Source organism: Eptesicus fuscus, chromosome 12 (genome assembly GCF_027574615.1).
Source record: "Eptesicus fuscus isolate TK198812 chromosome 12, DD_ASM_mEF_20220401, whole genome shotgun sequence".
Taxonomy (NCBI): Eukaryota; Metazoa; Chordata; class Mammalia; order Chiroptera; family Vespertilionidae; genus Eptesicus; species Eptesicus fuscus.
Genome location: NC_072484.1, coordinates 14800316 through 14815602, shown reverse-complemented (window position 1 = coordinate 14815602; position 15287 = coordinate 14800316). Strand labels below are relative to the sequence as shown.

General features: G+C 42.3%; 1 protein-coding gene across 1 annotated transcript in view; it reads right to left on the bottom strand.

Moving 5' to 3' along the window:
- RALGAPA2 (Ral GTPase activating protein catalytic subunit alpha 2) overlaps window positions 1-15287 on the bottom strand; it is a 288867-nt gene that overhangs the window by 253156 nt on the left and 20424 nt on the right. Inside the window, exons 2-3 of the mRNA XM_028144951.2 lie at window positions 10394-10504; window positions 5975-6027 (exon numbers count right to left, since the gene is read on the bottom strand). Coding sequence (XP_028000752.2) covers window positions 5975-6027; window positions 10394-10504 — 164 coding nt within the window. The remainder of the gene's footprint in view (window positions 1-5974; window positions 6028-10393; window positions 10505-15287) is intronic.

Genomic DNA, 15287 nt, shown 5'->3' with positions numbered 1-15287 from the left:
CCATTTCTCTATTAAAGGGGGACGGTACATACTATAGCAGTTTGAAACATTTCTATAATAACTAGATTTTCTGTATTCTTTTTTCTTAAACTATATTTTTATTTATTTCAGAGAGGAAGGGAATGGGGGAGATAGAAAGATGATGAGAGAGAATTATCAATAGGCTGCCTCCTTCACGTCCCCCACCAGGGATCCAGCCCACAACCCAGGCCTATGCCCTGACCAGGTCAATGCTCAACCGCTGAGCCACACCCAGCCAGGTGGTATTCTCGATGCTGACATTCTGGGGCCTTGCTGACCTAGGAAAGACTGGCCCTCCTTTGTTAGCTAATTCCTAGAGATTGTACCTGCCAGCATATTCCAACCAACCAACCAACCAACCCATCCCAAATCTATACCCACCTCCTTTTATGGGCTCTCACACTCTGGGACATTATCCCCCTGCCCAAATCACCCAAGGACCAAATAAAGGACAACTAGGGATCATCCTACAACCTAGCGCCCACCAAAATTATTCAAACTATCCCATCCAAAGCCTGCTTATTAGCTTGCTTTCCTTACCTTGCCCATTCCCTCCTGAAAAAAACACAATAAAGGCTCAGTTCCCCTCTGCCTACTCTATAAAGGCTCAGTTCCCCTCTGCCTCAGTTCCCCTCTGCCGACTCTACCATGGTGCTTCTCTGTACAGCCCTAATAGGGCATGGCATGCTTCCTGCTACTAGGGAACTGTGAGTAGAATAAATACTTCTTCCTTCACACCAATCATTTTCATTTCCGTGTGTCTTATCAAACCTGGTTACAACAAATTCATGTACTATGAAAATAACCCCTCATCTGCAGAATCCAGAAAGTTCTCAAAGTCAAGTGAATTATTTGAACTTGAAGCCCATTCACCAGGTGCCTAACATTTCTAGACCAATCCCCCCTTCCCCTATGCAGGTAGTCACCTCAAGGGCCCCCACCAAGAGTCACTTTCAGAATTTTCTGTGACTCAAAAGATCATTACTAGAACTCTGACTCCATTCTTATAAGTGGACTCTTAAGTTTACCAGGAAATTTAACATATACTCCATGAGGGCAGGGGGTTCTCTCTTGCCCACTGCCATCGCTCCAGCACCTAGAAGTGTGTCTGACACAGAGTAGGTACTCAATAAATGTGTATAATAAAGAATAGGTACGTGCTGGTGTAGATGGCCTGTGCAATACAGCTTGAGAAGCAGGAGAATATCAAGACTCCTAAGTGATAGGCATCATGGTACTGTTAGGAGCAAAAATAGAATATTGGGGACTAGCTATAATTATCCTGTCTAATAAAAGAGTAATATGCAAATTAACCATCACTCTGCTACACCCACAAGCCATGTCCACCAGTCAATCAGGAGCGAGTATGCAAATTAACCCAACCAAGATGGCTGCAGCCACGGAGAGAGCAGGAGGCTTGGGTTACCCCCGGCGATGGAGGAAGCCAAGCTTTCCACACACCCTGGCCGGGCCAGGCCTCCACACAAGGCTACAAAGTTTCAATTTTAGAAGATAAATAAATCCCAACAAAAATGGCTGCAGTCACAGAGCTGGAGAGAGCAGGAGGCTTGAGTTGCCCCCGGCGATGGAGGAAGCCAAGTTTTCTGCCTGCCCTGGCCTGCTTTGGCCTCTGCTCAAGGCTACAAAGTTTCAATTATCCTCTCTAATAAAATAGTAATATGCAAATTAACCACCACTCCGCTACATAAGCCATGCCTACCAGCCAAGCCACGCCCACCAGCCAATCAGGGCGAGTATGCAAATTAACCCCAAGCCAAGATGGCTACAGCCACAGAGAGCAAGGTTTCCCAGGTAACAGAGGAAGCCAAGCTTTCCATAGCCGTTGCAGGCCTAAGCCTCCACTCAAGCTACAAAGTTTCAATTATAGAAGGTAAACAAATTCAAACAGAAATGGGGGCAGAACGGAGCTTGAGAGAGCAAGCCAGGGTTGCTGGCGGCAACAGGGGAAGCAAAGCTTTCCGCACACCCTGGCAGGGCTCACCTGCTTAAGGCTACAAAGTTTCAATTGTAGAAGGTGAATTAACTGCCACAGAAATGGCTGCCACCCCTGAGGGAGCAGCAGGCTTGGCTCCACTCCAGGCTACAAAGTTTCAATTGTAGAAGGAGAATAAGTTCCAGATACCAGGGCCTCTGCTTGGGTTGCTAGGGGGCGTGGCCGGCCTGCAAACCACCCCAGGTCCCTCGCTCAGGCTGCCCCAAGCCCCAAGGGAACCCCACCCTGATCAGGGACACCCTTCAGGGCAAACCAGCTGGCCCCCATCCCTGCACCAGGCCTCTATCCTATCTAATAAAAGAGTAATATGCAGATTGACCATCACTCCAACACACAATATGGATGCCCCCATGTGGTCAAAGATCCTGCCCCATGTGGACACAAGATGGCCACTACAAGATGGCCAACAGGAGAGGGCAGTTGGGAGGCACCCGGCCTGCAAGGGAGGGCAGTTGTGAGGGACCAGGCATGCAAGGGAGGGCAGTTGAGAGGGACCAGGCTTGCAAGGGAGGGCAGTTGGAGGTTATCAACCCTGCAGGAGAGGGCAGTTAGGGGTGACCAAGCCGGCAGAGGAGGGAAGTTGGGGGCAAACAGGCTGGCAGGGGAGCAGTTAAGCATCAACCAGGCTGGCAGCGGAGTGGTTAGGGGGTGATCAGGCTGGCAGGCGGAAGCGGTTAGGGACAATCAGGAAGGCAGGCAGGCAAGCAGTTGGGCGCCAGCAGTCCTGGATTGTGAGAGGGATGTCCGATTGTGAGAGGGATGTCCGATTTATTTATCCAGGATCGGGCCTAAACGGGCAGTCGGACATCCCTCCAGGAGTCCCAGATTGGAGAGGGTACAGGCTGGGCTGAGGGACAACTCCCCTCTGTGCACGAATTTCGTGCACCGGGCTTCTAGTAGAAGATAAAATAAATCCCAACAAAAATGGCTGTGGCCACAGAGCAAGCAGGAGGCTTGGCTCCACTCAAGGCTACAAAGTTTCAATTATAGAAGATAAATAAATCCCAGATTTATTTATCTTCTATAATTGAAACTTTGTAGGGCCTCCGCTTGGGTTGCCGGAGGGCGTGGCCGGCCTGCAAACCACCACAGGCCCCTCGCCCAGGCCTCCCCACGCCCCAAGGGAACCCCCACCCTAATCCTAATCTTTTATAGAAAAGACTAAAAACACTCCAGAAACAGACCATTCCAATTTTATACAAACTATTTTATAGAACAAAAAAAAAGAAGAAATGGCCCTAGCCAGTGCTCAGTGGTTAGAGCATCCTGGTGCGGGGGGAGCTCCCCAACCCCCATGCATCAAAAGGTCATAGGTTCAATTCCTAGTCAAGGGTATGCACCTACGTTTCAGGTTGATCCCCGCCCTGATTGGGGCATGTGTGGGAAGCAACCAATCAATGTGTCTGTCTGAGTGATCTTTCTTTCCCCCCCCCCTCTTTCTCTCTCTCTCTCTCTCTCTCTCTCTCTCAATCTCAGCCTCCCTCCCTCCCACTCTCTCTCTCTATAAATCAATGGAAAAAATATCCTCGGGTGAGGATTTAAAAACAAGAAGAAATGCTTCACAACAGGTTCTATAACCTTTACCACAGGATCATTCATAAACAACATGAGGAAGGGAAAGTTTAAGCCCACCTCAGTTGTGAACATAGATCTAAAAATGGAAACACAATATTAGCCTCCCCAAAATTCTGAACTATATTCATCACATTAATATTTATGAAGAATCATCATATGTTATCACAACAATGCAGAAAAAAAAAATTCAAAAACTTCAAAACCCATCTATGATTTTTTATAAATCTTACCAATCTAGGAATAGAAACAAATGTCCTTAACCTGACAAAGTACCCAACCAAAAATTTACAGAAAACATTATTCTTAATGATGAAATGTTAATGAAACTCTCTTTAAATCAGAAACAGAATGACCGCCTTTATCATGTCTATTTACCAAAGTACTAGAGAGCCAGTGCATCAAGACAAACTAACCAGCAAGCTGGTCATTATTCACGGACATTCTATCTACCAAGAAAACAAAACAAAAAATCTATAGACAAAATGTTGGAATTAAATAATCCTATATATTCACTTAATCCAGTGGGAATGGAATGAATGAACTAGAACTAAATTCAGAAACATGGATAAATCTTTGTGAGAATAAATTTTCTGTCAAAGAAGAGAGTTTAGGCAGCTGCCATTTTGAAACAGCAAAGATCAACCCCTCCCTTTTTCCTTTATATTAGCCAATTGCACAAGAATATGAGCCTAAACTCTAACCAATAAAGAGTGAGAGACAGATGGTGTGAGTCAGGGATAAAACCCCCCGAGGGGACTGCCCGCTCAGTGTGCATGTCTACCAAACCCTGTGTTGGTTGCACACCCTCCTGCAGAAGTAAGGATATTTGCCTTGCTGTCTGGCTCCAGAGTATCCTTTGTGTTCCGCCAGGACCCCTGGTTTGGGGGCATGCCTTCTTTCTAACACCTTAGAAATAATGTTGAATGTAAAAGGCAAGCCAAAGATGATTGTATACCATATGAGACCATTTTATCACACTCAAAATCAAACAAAATTACATGATGCATTGTATAGAGATACAAATTCTTGTGGTAAAATCATTCTTTAAAAAGAAAGGGAATGAAAAGATGCATGGGAGTGGTTGCCTTTAGGGGAGAGAAAGGATGGGATCAAGGAAGAGCATCTATGTAGTTTCTAGTTCATAAACTGGGGGAGGAGAGGGGCTCAAAAGTATGGGCTTGATCATTATATTTCAAATGTGCATGTTATAAATTCTTTAGTAAATGCATCAGCTATTACATAAATAAAATAATTTATATTAATTAAACAAATGGTGGTCAGTAGATACATATTTTAAGCTGTAGAAGAAATAATATAAACGGAGCAACTTTAAAATAAAGTTGGAGCTGCCACCCCTGATGAACTGCCTTGCACATCTTACAACTCTGCACAGGTTTCATTCACAGAAGGGTTGCCACAGGAAACGCAATAACCACCAAATATGAGGTGAATGAATGTCTGTTACTCTGAGGAATGAGTACAGCCCTCAAAGGAGAGAAAGGGAAACCACAGTTTTTGAACAACAGCCATGAGTTAAGTCCCGGACTGGAGATTTCCATATCTGTTTTATTCCACAAACCTAGAGAGTCCATGGAGAGCCTTCCTCCACTGGCCTCCCTCTCCAGCCAGCTCTGCAGCAAACACATACTAACCTAAGCACAAGTATCTTCAAATCCTGAATAACTTCTAGATAATCAACAATTAACTTGCAGAACCTATAATTTGGTATAATTTGGTTCTGATATAGTTCTCAAGGTATCAATAATCTGGCTGCTTATCTAATACATTTGGACAAAAAAGCATGTGAGATCAAAAATCAAACCCAAATGCTGCTTCAACTTTGAAGAGAATATATGATGGACACACATGGGCACAGAGACACATACAAAGATTGCTACCTCACTAGTAGTCAGAAAAACATATGTTAAAAACAGTGTGTTTTTACATGTCAATTTGCATATATGAAAAAGACAAATCATCTCCAGTGTTGGTTAGAAAATTTACATAAGACTTACATATAAGTTTACATATAAGTTTATATGACCTTTTTAAAAAGCAATTTGGCAATATCAGTATTTAAAATGTGCATACATTTACATCTAATAATTTCATGTCTAGGTACCCACACAGAAAAATCCTCCCACATGTTTGCAAAAAGAAAAAAAATCACAAGAACATTCCTTGCAGCATTGTTTGTAAAAGTGGAAGGAAGGGAGGGAGGAAGGAAGGGTGGGGAGGGAGAGAGGGAAGGAGGGAGGGAGGGGATACATGTCCAACAATTTTGTCTTCAAGTGAAACTGAAGATCTAAAATAACATATTTTCTACAAGAATCTTAAAAGCTAAATGAATTAACAAACACTTACTTCAAAAAGAAAGAGAATAGAGTCCAGCTCCTCCCTTTGTGACTTATTATTCCCTGGAATATATTAAAAAATTAGTTATCATGACAATGTGTAAATTTTAGGATATTAAAAACATTTTAAAAGGTATCTTAAAACATTTAAGCATCAACGTACATTTACTTATTCAAATAATACTGGGAGGTAGTGCCCGTGTTAGGAATGCAGATGGGCCACCAAGCCAGACGGCCTGGGTCCACTTCTAGCAAAGCAGTTCTTTAAACACAGCTTCCATGTTTTCAACCCTTGACAGGTAATTTATTCATTTCTCAGTCAGTTACTTATGAGGTCAAATTATGATAGAATGCACAGTACAAAAAACAAAGAAAGACTTCTAATTTTGTGATATAAACAGGCATAGAGCAGTAATAACTATAAAAAGTCATTTATCTCTTTAAGCAACTGCACACTGTCTTTTTTATATTAACAGTAATAAAAACCATAACTCCTACAGCAGTAGTTAGCATTTATTGTCCAACCTATGTACCAAGCACTGTGCTAAGTGCTTAGCATACATCATCTAACTTTTTCTGTAAAGGTCCAGATAATAAATAGTTTAGGCTTTTCAGGTCTCTCTTACAACCACTCACTCTGCTGTTATATGCAAAAGCAGCCGAAGACAATACATAAATGAACGGGTATGGCTGTGTCCAATAAATCTTGATTTATAAAAACAAGCAGCAGCTGTACATTGTGGACCCTTGATTTCTAACTGAAACCCCAGAGTTCTATGTTTTTGTTTTTTTTTAATCCTCACCCGAGGATATTTTCCCATTGATTTTTAGAGAGAGTGAAAGACAGAGAGAAATATCGATGTGAGAGAAACACATTGACTGGTTGCCTCCTGCATGACCCCGACCAGGGCCCGGGCCAGGGAGGAGCCTGCAACTGAGGTACGTGCCCTTGACCGGAATCGAACCCGGGACCTTTCAGTCTGCAGGCCGACGCTCTATCCACTGAGCAAAACCAGCTAGGGCCCCACAGCTCTATGAAGTAATATCATTCACTCATTGAATAAATACCAAAGAATGTCTCTAATATGTTTGTATATTTTCAGAAAACAACTCCAAGATCATGTGGATTCCAGCAACAGAGAGGAATCGACAGGACTACTCCAGCCATGAAGACAGAAGAGAAGCATTCCAGAGATGGAAGATGCTGACGTCGCCTTGCCATACTAGCAGTTAACAGCTGTGCGTCACTACAGGTTGCCCAGGACCAAACCAGAGAGGGTCGGACCTGCATTACCACCATTTGTCCACCATCCAGAACTGAAATGTCATGGCTGACATGTACACCTAAGGAACTGTTTGACATTGAAATTGGATCTCAAAAGAACTGTTGGCCCAGAAAGAAACTCACTACAGACTGATTCATTTGCCTGTCAGCATAACCATTATTGCTTGTCTCATTTTCGGTTCTTATAAGTGTATTTCTAATAGCACATGATCTCACTCATCTAGGGGAAATAATGAACAACATAGACTGATGAACAAGAACAGACCCAGAAACAAGGAGGCATGGATCAGACTGTCGGGCCTCAGAGAGAGGGTAGGGGAGGGTGGGGGTAAAGGGGAGAGATCAATCAAAGGACTTGTGTGCAAGCATATGAGCCTAACCAGTGGTTAACGACAACAGGGGGGTGGGGGCATGTGTGGGGAGGGGTGTGGGCTGGGAATGGGGAGATGAGGACAAATATGTGATACCTTAATCAATAAAGAAAAAAAAAAAGAATGTCTCTATGTCAGGGATTATTCCAGGAACTGAGGATACAGAAGTGAACAAAAAAGAACACCCCTAAGGAAGCTTATAAATTAGTAAGACAACCAATAAGAAAGGCAGATGGGGAATGCCAAAAAAGGTGGGATGCAATTTTGACTAGTGAAGTCAGGGAACACCTTGCTGATAAGGTGCATCTGAGTAAAGCTATGAAAGAGGTACGGAGCGAGCCACATGAACATTTGAGGGTAAAAAATTGAAGGGAAATGTTTTCCAGATAGAGGGATTGGACAATGCAAGGTCCTAGGGCTGAGCCGGTTTGGAGTGGTGAGGGAGAAAGGCTATTGGAAGAAGGCCCTTGTGTCTGAAAGAAAAGGGGAGAGTTGTAGCAGGTGAGGCTAGAGTGGGGATGGGGTAAAGGAAGGCATGTAGGGTCTGAAGCCACTGTAATAACTTCAGGAATGTGAAGCCATTTGAGAGTCTGGATAGCTGAGAGTCATGACTTGGTTCACATTTTTAAAGCATCACTCCAGGAGCTCTTTTGAAGAGACTTTGATGGGGGTTGAAGCAGGAGGGAACAGCACACTAATCCAGGTGAGGACAACGGGGGCTTCGGCATTACCAGCATCGGCACTGAGAAGAGGCCAATGATCCTGGTTGTATTTTGAAGATAGAGTCAGTAACTCAGGATCTGGCCTGAATAACTGGAAGGCTGAAGTTATCACAAGATGAGTTCATTATTCCTAGTAAACACTTGCCTGGATTCTTTTGTTTTGGTACAACTTTTTGCCTGCACTCCAATAAAAAACACAGAGTGTACTAAAAGCAAGAAACCTCAAAATCTCACCCTGTTTTTATTGGTTCTTCATTATGCTTCTTTGCAGTAGACTGTAAAAATGGAGAGAGTTTTTCCCTTTCTGTCAAAAAATGTCTATTTCTCCATGTGACTTGCTCTAGGCCAATGCCAGATAGATATTAGCAAATGTGAGGCAAGCACAAACTTGAAAACACTTCCTGAGCTTGGGACCCTAAGACCACCATCTAAAGAAGCCCAACACAGCCTGCTAGCTGGAGAAGAGGGGCCACGTGCAGGAGAACTAAGGCAACATGGTCAATAGCTCGCCAACCATGAGCTGATATCAGAGGCATGAGCTAGCCGAAACCAGAAGAACTGTCCAACAAACCCAGAAAATCATAGGTAAACGACTAGCTGTTGTTTTATGGCACTCGATTTAGGGATGGTTTGCTATGCAGCCCAAACTAACTGATACATTCTTGAACAGCTATAATTCTCTAAAAAGATAGAGAAAGCAAAAGGGGGAGTAGGGAAGGAAGAAGGACCCTTTAGAATGGGGTTATTAGGTTGTAGGGTATTTATTTTTAAGATAGGAAGTTTTAATTTTTTCCTTTGCTATTTTGATTGCACATAATATTATACTATTCTCCTCCACACACCTATGAAAAGAAAGTGAAGTGGAGCAAAGCTAGAAAACTAGATTACTTCATATTTGAAATATCTACCGATTTGGAAAAAATAATAATTTTAACCTTTTGCACTAGGATGTCGAATGTGACTCAACACGGTTAGCATTAGAATAAAGGAATTGAGAAAAAAGCAAGCGAGTGCAAAGGGTTAAGTTCAAGATTTATATCAGTTTATAAATAACATGGGGGAAAAACAGAGCAACTCATTGAAAAACAAAAACAAATACTTGGCATCTGGGCACATGCCCATGTCTGATGACCTACTAGAGCCTGGAGCATTCTGTAAGACTCTGAGCCATCTGCTATATGTCAGGGACCACCACAGTGCCTCGCCCCAAATTCCCCTCCATGCTTGACATTTGCCTCTGGTTTTACAGAAGCAATCAGAGCATCTATACACTCCTCTCCATGTCCTCTTTATACTTGCCCATCTCAACCCACTTCCCCATTACCTTGCACCACCCGTTATCTCCCTTTCTTCAGCCTGCAAACAAGCAAAGACATCCTTTAAAACCTTCCCATGACCAAGCTACTCCTTGAGATACAATCCTCTGTCTTCATCAAAAGCGGTATTCTCACATGTAGCCTTCATGGTCTCACTACCCAGCTACTCCATTTCTCTGTTCGGATTCTGCTAGAACTTTTCTGTCACTAGTCAGTGACAGCCTCCTCGCTGTGCTATCATTTCCTAGTCCTGCTGCTACTCACCTTTTTTGCATCTCTTCTCTGGGCATCTGTGACCAAACACTTTCCTGGCACCCTCACCCACTACTCCTTTATCTTTCCTCTTTGCCCAATAAAAGAAGAAATTACCCCAAATCCCTGACTGCCATTCTTTCTCTGCAATTGCATGGTCATACTTCTCCTTCCCAAGCTCCAGTCCCTGTGTTTTTACTGCTCAGCAAAAACCTATACCTGGGTGTCCCACAGGCACTTCATGGATATAAGGAAAAGGGATACAAGAATGAGAAGTCAAAGATGTGTTCAGGATGTTGAGTCTAGTTCATGAGCTGTCATTACAGCAGTGGGACCCTGGAGGGTTAGGGATAGGGTCAGGGGAGCCAGGTTTGGGAGGTAGGGGGATGAGTGCAGCTTTCAGCAGTCTGAGTTTGAGATGCAAGAAAACCTGAACATTAAAAAAAAATTGTATATAAAAAAAAATTTTGTAGAAATGCTTACCTTTTAATTTCAAACTATTTTCCAGTGTTATAAAATTTTCATAGAAGATGAAATATATCTGAGAATAGTTGGTCTCAAAAAACTGCTTAAGTTCACTTGCATCCATATTATCTGAAAAGAAAAAGTTTCCATTTATGACAATAACCTATACAATTATCAGAATTCACATAAAAATACTCTTCAGAAATGAACGAAATGTAAAAAATAGTTTTAACCCCTTATAAGACAAAACAAAATAGTATTTCCATCCATCTAAATGGGTATGGCACCTCCCCCACAGGCTGACCCCAGCAGGAGACTGGGGTCAAGAAGATCAGAACTGTGCAGACTCAGTATTTACAGGCTCAGTAAAACAAGCATGTCAAATTCATGGCCCACAACAAATATTTTTGCGACCCAGCCAATATAACAGTATGTAAGAAAAGTTTTAATAAAAATTTCATAACTTAATTTTTACAATATCCTGTTGTACATAATTATTAATAACGAACTACAACGTTCACTAATGACTGATTACTATAATCGTGTTGCATTCATTTCCCTTATGCACAGGCGCACCATTTCTCTCCACTAATACTAGCAGTGAATATTTTAGCAGCTGACTGCCACGTCCTTAGTCTTGTACTGACTTGTTTGGTGTGCGCAAAAGGAAATATTTCACTTTCGGAGAACAAGAAAAATAGGTTGATTTGCATTACACTTATTAATATGTATAGTTATTCAGTGTCTGGTAAGTTAATGTTCAAGAAAAAAATATTAATTTTTATTAAAATGTTCTATTATTTTATGTTAATGATTACTCATTTATTTCAGCCCTTTGTATTCATCATGTCTTTATCAAAATAAACATACATTTCTATGAAAATTGAAGCTTTTGTTTTTTTTGCGGCCCATATAAACTTAAACCTTGTTTATTTGGCCCGTGTTAGCCTTTGAGTTTGACATGCTTGCTCTAGCCACTGACTTTTTTTCATTCCTCAAATTTCCCAATTGGGGAGCATCTAGCATGTTGCCCGCCCCACTCCCCCAGATCTTCATAAAGCTCATTTCTTTACATCCTTCAGAACTGGAATCACACAAACTAACAAAGTGTCCCCATATTTCACTCTTCACATTTCATCCTATCACCCCATCTTCTTCTTCATAGACTCTGCAATGGATGGATACCTGACTGCTCGCCACCAAAAGGCCTCAGACATAGAATGCAAGCAATTTCCCTGGCATTGACGATGTGGGTGCACTGATGCAACAAGATGGTACAGAAAGGTTACTGGATGGTCAACAGCTACCCCAGCTTCTCAGGGCCTCCCTTGGTCCCTTAAGGACACTCAAATATCAGCAACCTGAACAATGAGGGTTCTCATTAAGATTGAGGAACCCTCATATAGTCTGAGATGTTCTCATCAAGCCAAGCCCAAGTAACAGCCACTTCCATGAGGTATGGACGATGCTGGGCTTCACCTAACAAGACAATCAGATCCCTTGACAGTAACCCAATCCACAGTGAAAGTAAGAGCATTACATGTGTAATGTACTCAGTTTATTTAGATGTGCAAGAGCCCCTCATTAGTCTAGGAGGCTTTTTCACATGTTTCCCCCTACAGCACTTAAGATTGATTTAAATTATCTTATTTATTCACTTACTTTTCCATTGATCATCACTCTACTGGATTAGAAGCTGCATCACTTGTTTTGTTCACTACTGTATTCCCAGCCCAAGGAATAGAGCTTGGTACCCAAAGGGTACTCAACATATTTAGTTAAATGATTAACAAAAAATATAAAATATTTTATATCTCTAATTCAAAATCTAGAATGATTTATTGATTTGCCTTATTTAAAAAAAAAAACCCTCATCAGATGAATATGTATAAAGATCTTGAGAAGGCAACTATAGGCACTGGAATTTGGCATCCTGCAAATGGGAACACAAGAAAGTATTGAAAGACTGCTTTTTAACAAGGCTACCTTCAAGAAGTATAGAGCCATCATAGGAAGACTCTGTTCAGAAAGAGTCTGACCATAAAGAGCATGTTCCTTTAGAGAGACATTCTTTTTAAAATATATATATATATGTTTTTATTAACTTCAGAGAAAAAGGGAGAGGGAGAGAGAGAGATAGAAACATCAATGATGAGAGAAAATAATTGTCTGCACAGCCCCTACTGGAGATTGAGCCCACAACCAGGGCATGTGCCCTGACTGGGAATCAAACCGTTAACCTCCTGGTTCATGGATCAACACTCAACCACTGAGCCACACTGGCTGTGCTAGACAGACATTCTTTACCCACTTGTTCAAACATTATTAAGCTATATCCATACCAACTAGCTCTAAGCCAAGTGCTAGAAAAATAAAAGAGAATAAGATGTAAGGCCCTCAAGGGTACACAGATAAACAAACATGTAACAAAAAAGGCACCATGACCAAAGCTTATGCAGGGCATCTAGGCAGGGAGTGAACAAGGCCATTTGGGGAGGTTGTGAATATTAATAATGCTACACACTTAGGCTTTAAAAGACACTTTTATTTGACCCTCACCACAACCCTGTGAGAGAGATGGGACAGGTCTGATCAAGATAAAGAAACCTCAGGTTCAGGAGCCTATGTGACCTGCCCAACGTAACAGAGCCAGTCAGGGATGTGGGCAGAACTCCTGTGCAAGTCCTTCTAACTCAAACCTGAGCTACACTAAGGCCTCAGAGATAAATAGAAATAAATCAAACGTAGAAATCAAGTCAGAAATACAAAGAAATAAGTCATCGCTTGGGGATGTGCAGAAGAGCCAGATGAAAAAGAGCAGAAAGATAAGAAGACAGGTAAGAAACAAGAGGAAATAGAGTGGCACTGAAGGTGGGAACTGCTGATTTCCCCAAGAAGGAGCTTATGGTAATCTCCCCACTCGTGGGGGCCAATAAGGAAGAGAGAAGGAGGACAAGTCCTGAACTACAGAGCCCAGATTGTAAACTGCCTTTGACGTAATGACTTTCAGTATGTTTGACACAGACACTAACAGATTGCCTTATTATAATCACAAAACTCAGAGAAGTACGTTCATACTACCCAGAGAAGCAACCAGCAGATATCTTTATAGAGCTAGAGGCCTTTCCTTAATTAATTAATTAATTAATTAATCAATCTATTTATTTATTTATGGGTTAATCCTCAGATATTTTTCCCAATAATTTTTATCTTATTTTTTTAGAGGGTGTGAAAGGGAAGGAAGGAGGAGGGTGAGAGAGAAACAGAAAGAGGAGAAAGAAACATTGATGTGAGAGATACATCAATTGGTTGCCTACCACGAGTGCCCTGACCAGGACTGGGTATCAAACCTGCAATCCAGGTACATGTCATTGACCAGGAATCAAACTCGGGAATCAAACCCAGGACCCTTCAGTGCATAGGGCTGATGCTCTAACCATTGAGCCACTCCAGCCAATGCCATTCCTGAATTTAAGAAATTTCCTTTAATTTCTCATTCTTCTTCACCACCAACAGCCAATAAACTGTTCCTTTTTTTTACTTAGACATTTTACTTTATTTACAAATGTGCTATAAACAAAGATATAATTCTATCCCTTTTAAATATTATAACCCATAATTTACAGGAAAAAACATTTACATAGTTTTAATCTTTCTACATAAAACTGCATTATGGGATGAGTAAAATACAGAATAGTCTAAGACATCAAAACAAAATTTATCCAGCTGACTGCCCTAGTGACAGATGGAAATAAGAATTAAGACTCACACTTCTTAATGTATTACTTCAAGAAATGGAAACACAGATACTTTTGGGACAGGTAAATGCTTCACAATAAAGTCTTCTGACATAGATAAGTCTTCTTACATAGTATAGTTTATAACTGTGATTGTTTAGGATTGCTCTTAGAGGCTAATGTTTATGCTGATTTTTAAAAATAAGTCACCATTGTAAAAAGGGTTTATACTTTTCTATCAATGAAAATATATAGATACTGATCTAGTCTCATCATTCAGGCCAACTACTAAAATAAGAAATGCATGAAAATATTTTAAAACAAAAACACAATTGCCATCTGACTTACAAAATTAGAATTGTCCATAAAGTTGTACTGTTTTGCACCTCAATAGTACTATGAATTTTTCATAGCCAAGACAATATAGACAAAATATTTAACCAGAGTTCAAAATAAAATCATCCCAATTACCTGTTTATCACTTTATTAGTGTCCCGGTGCACGAAATTCGTGCACGGGGATGGGGGGGGGGGGGGTGTTCCTCAGCCCGGCCTGCACCCTCTCCAATTTGGGACCCCTCGAAGGATGTCCTACTGCTGGTTTACAGGGATCGGGCCTAAACCGGCTGTCGGACATCCCTCTCGCAATCCAGGACTGCTGGCTCCTAACAGCTCACCTGCCTGCCTGCCTGCCTGATTGCCCCTAACCACTCTGCCTACCAACCTGCTCGCCCCCAACTGCCCCCCGCCACCAGCCTGCTCACCCCTAAATGCCCCCCCATGTGCTCACCCCCAACTGCCCCCCCTGCTGGCCTGCTCCCCTCCACCTTCCCTCCCCACTGGCCTCCTCGCCCCCAATTGCCCCCTTGCTGGCCTGCTCACTCCAAACTGGCACCCCCGCCACTGTCCTCCAACTGACCCCCACTGACGGCTTGCTCGCCCCCAACTGGCCCTCCTGCTGGTCTGCTTACCCCCAACGGCCCCGCCCCCCACCAGCCTGATCACCCACAACTGCCATCCCATCCTGGCCTGATCACCCACAACTGCCCTCCTCTCTTGGCCCCTAACCACCTCTACCTCGGCCCCGCCACCATGGCTTTGTCCAGAAGAACGTCCAGAAGGTCTCCTGGAAGGTCTCCCAGTCTAATTAACATACTACCCTTTTATTAGTATAGA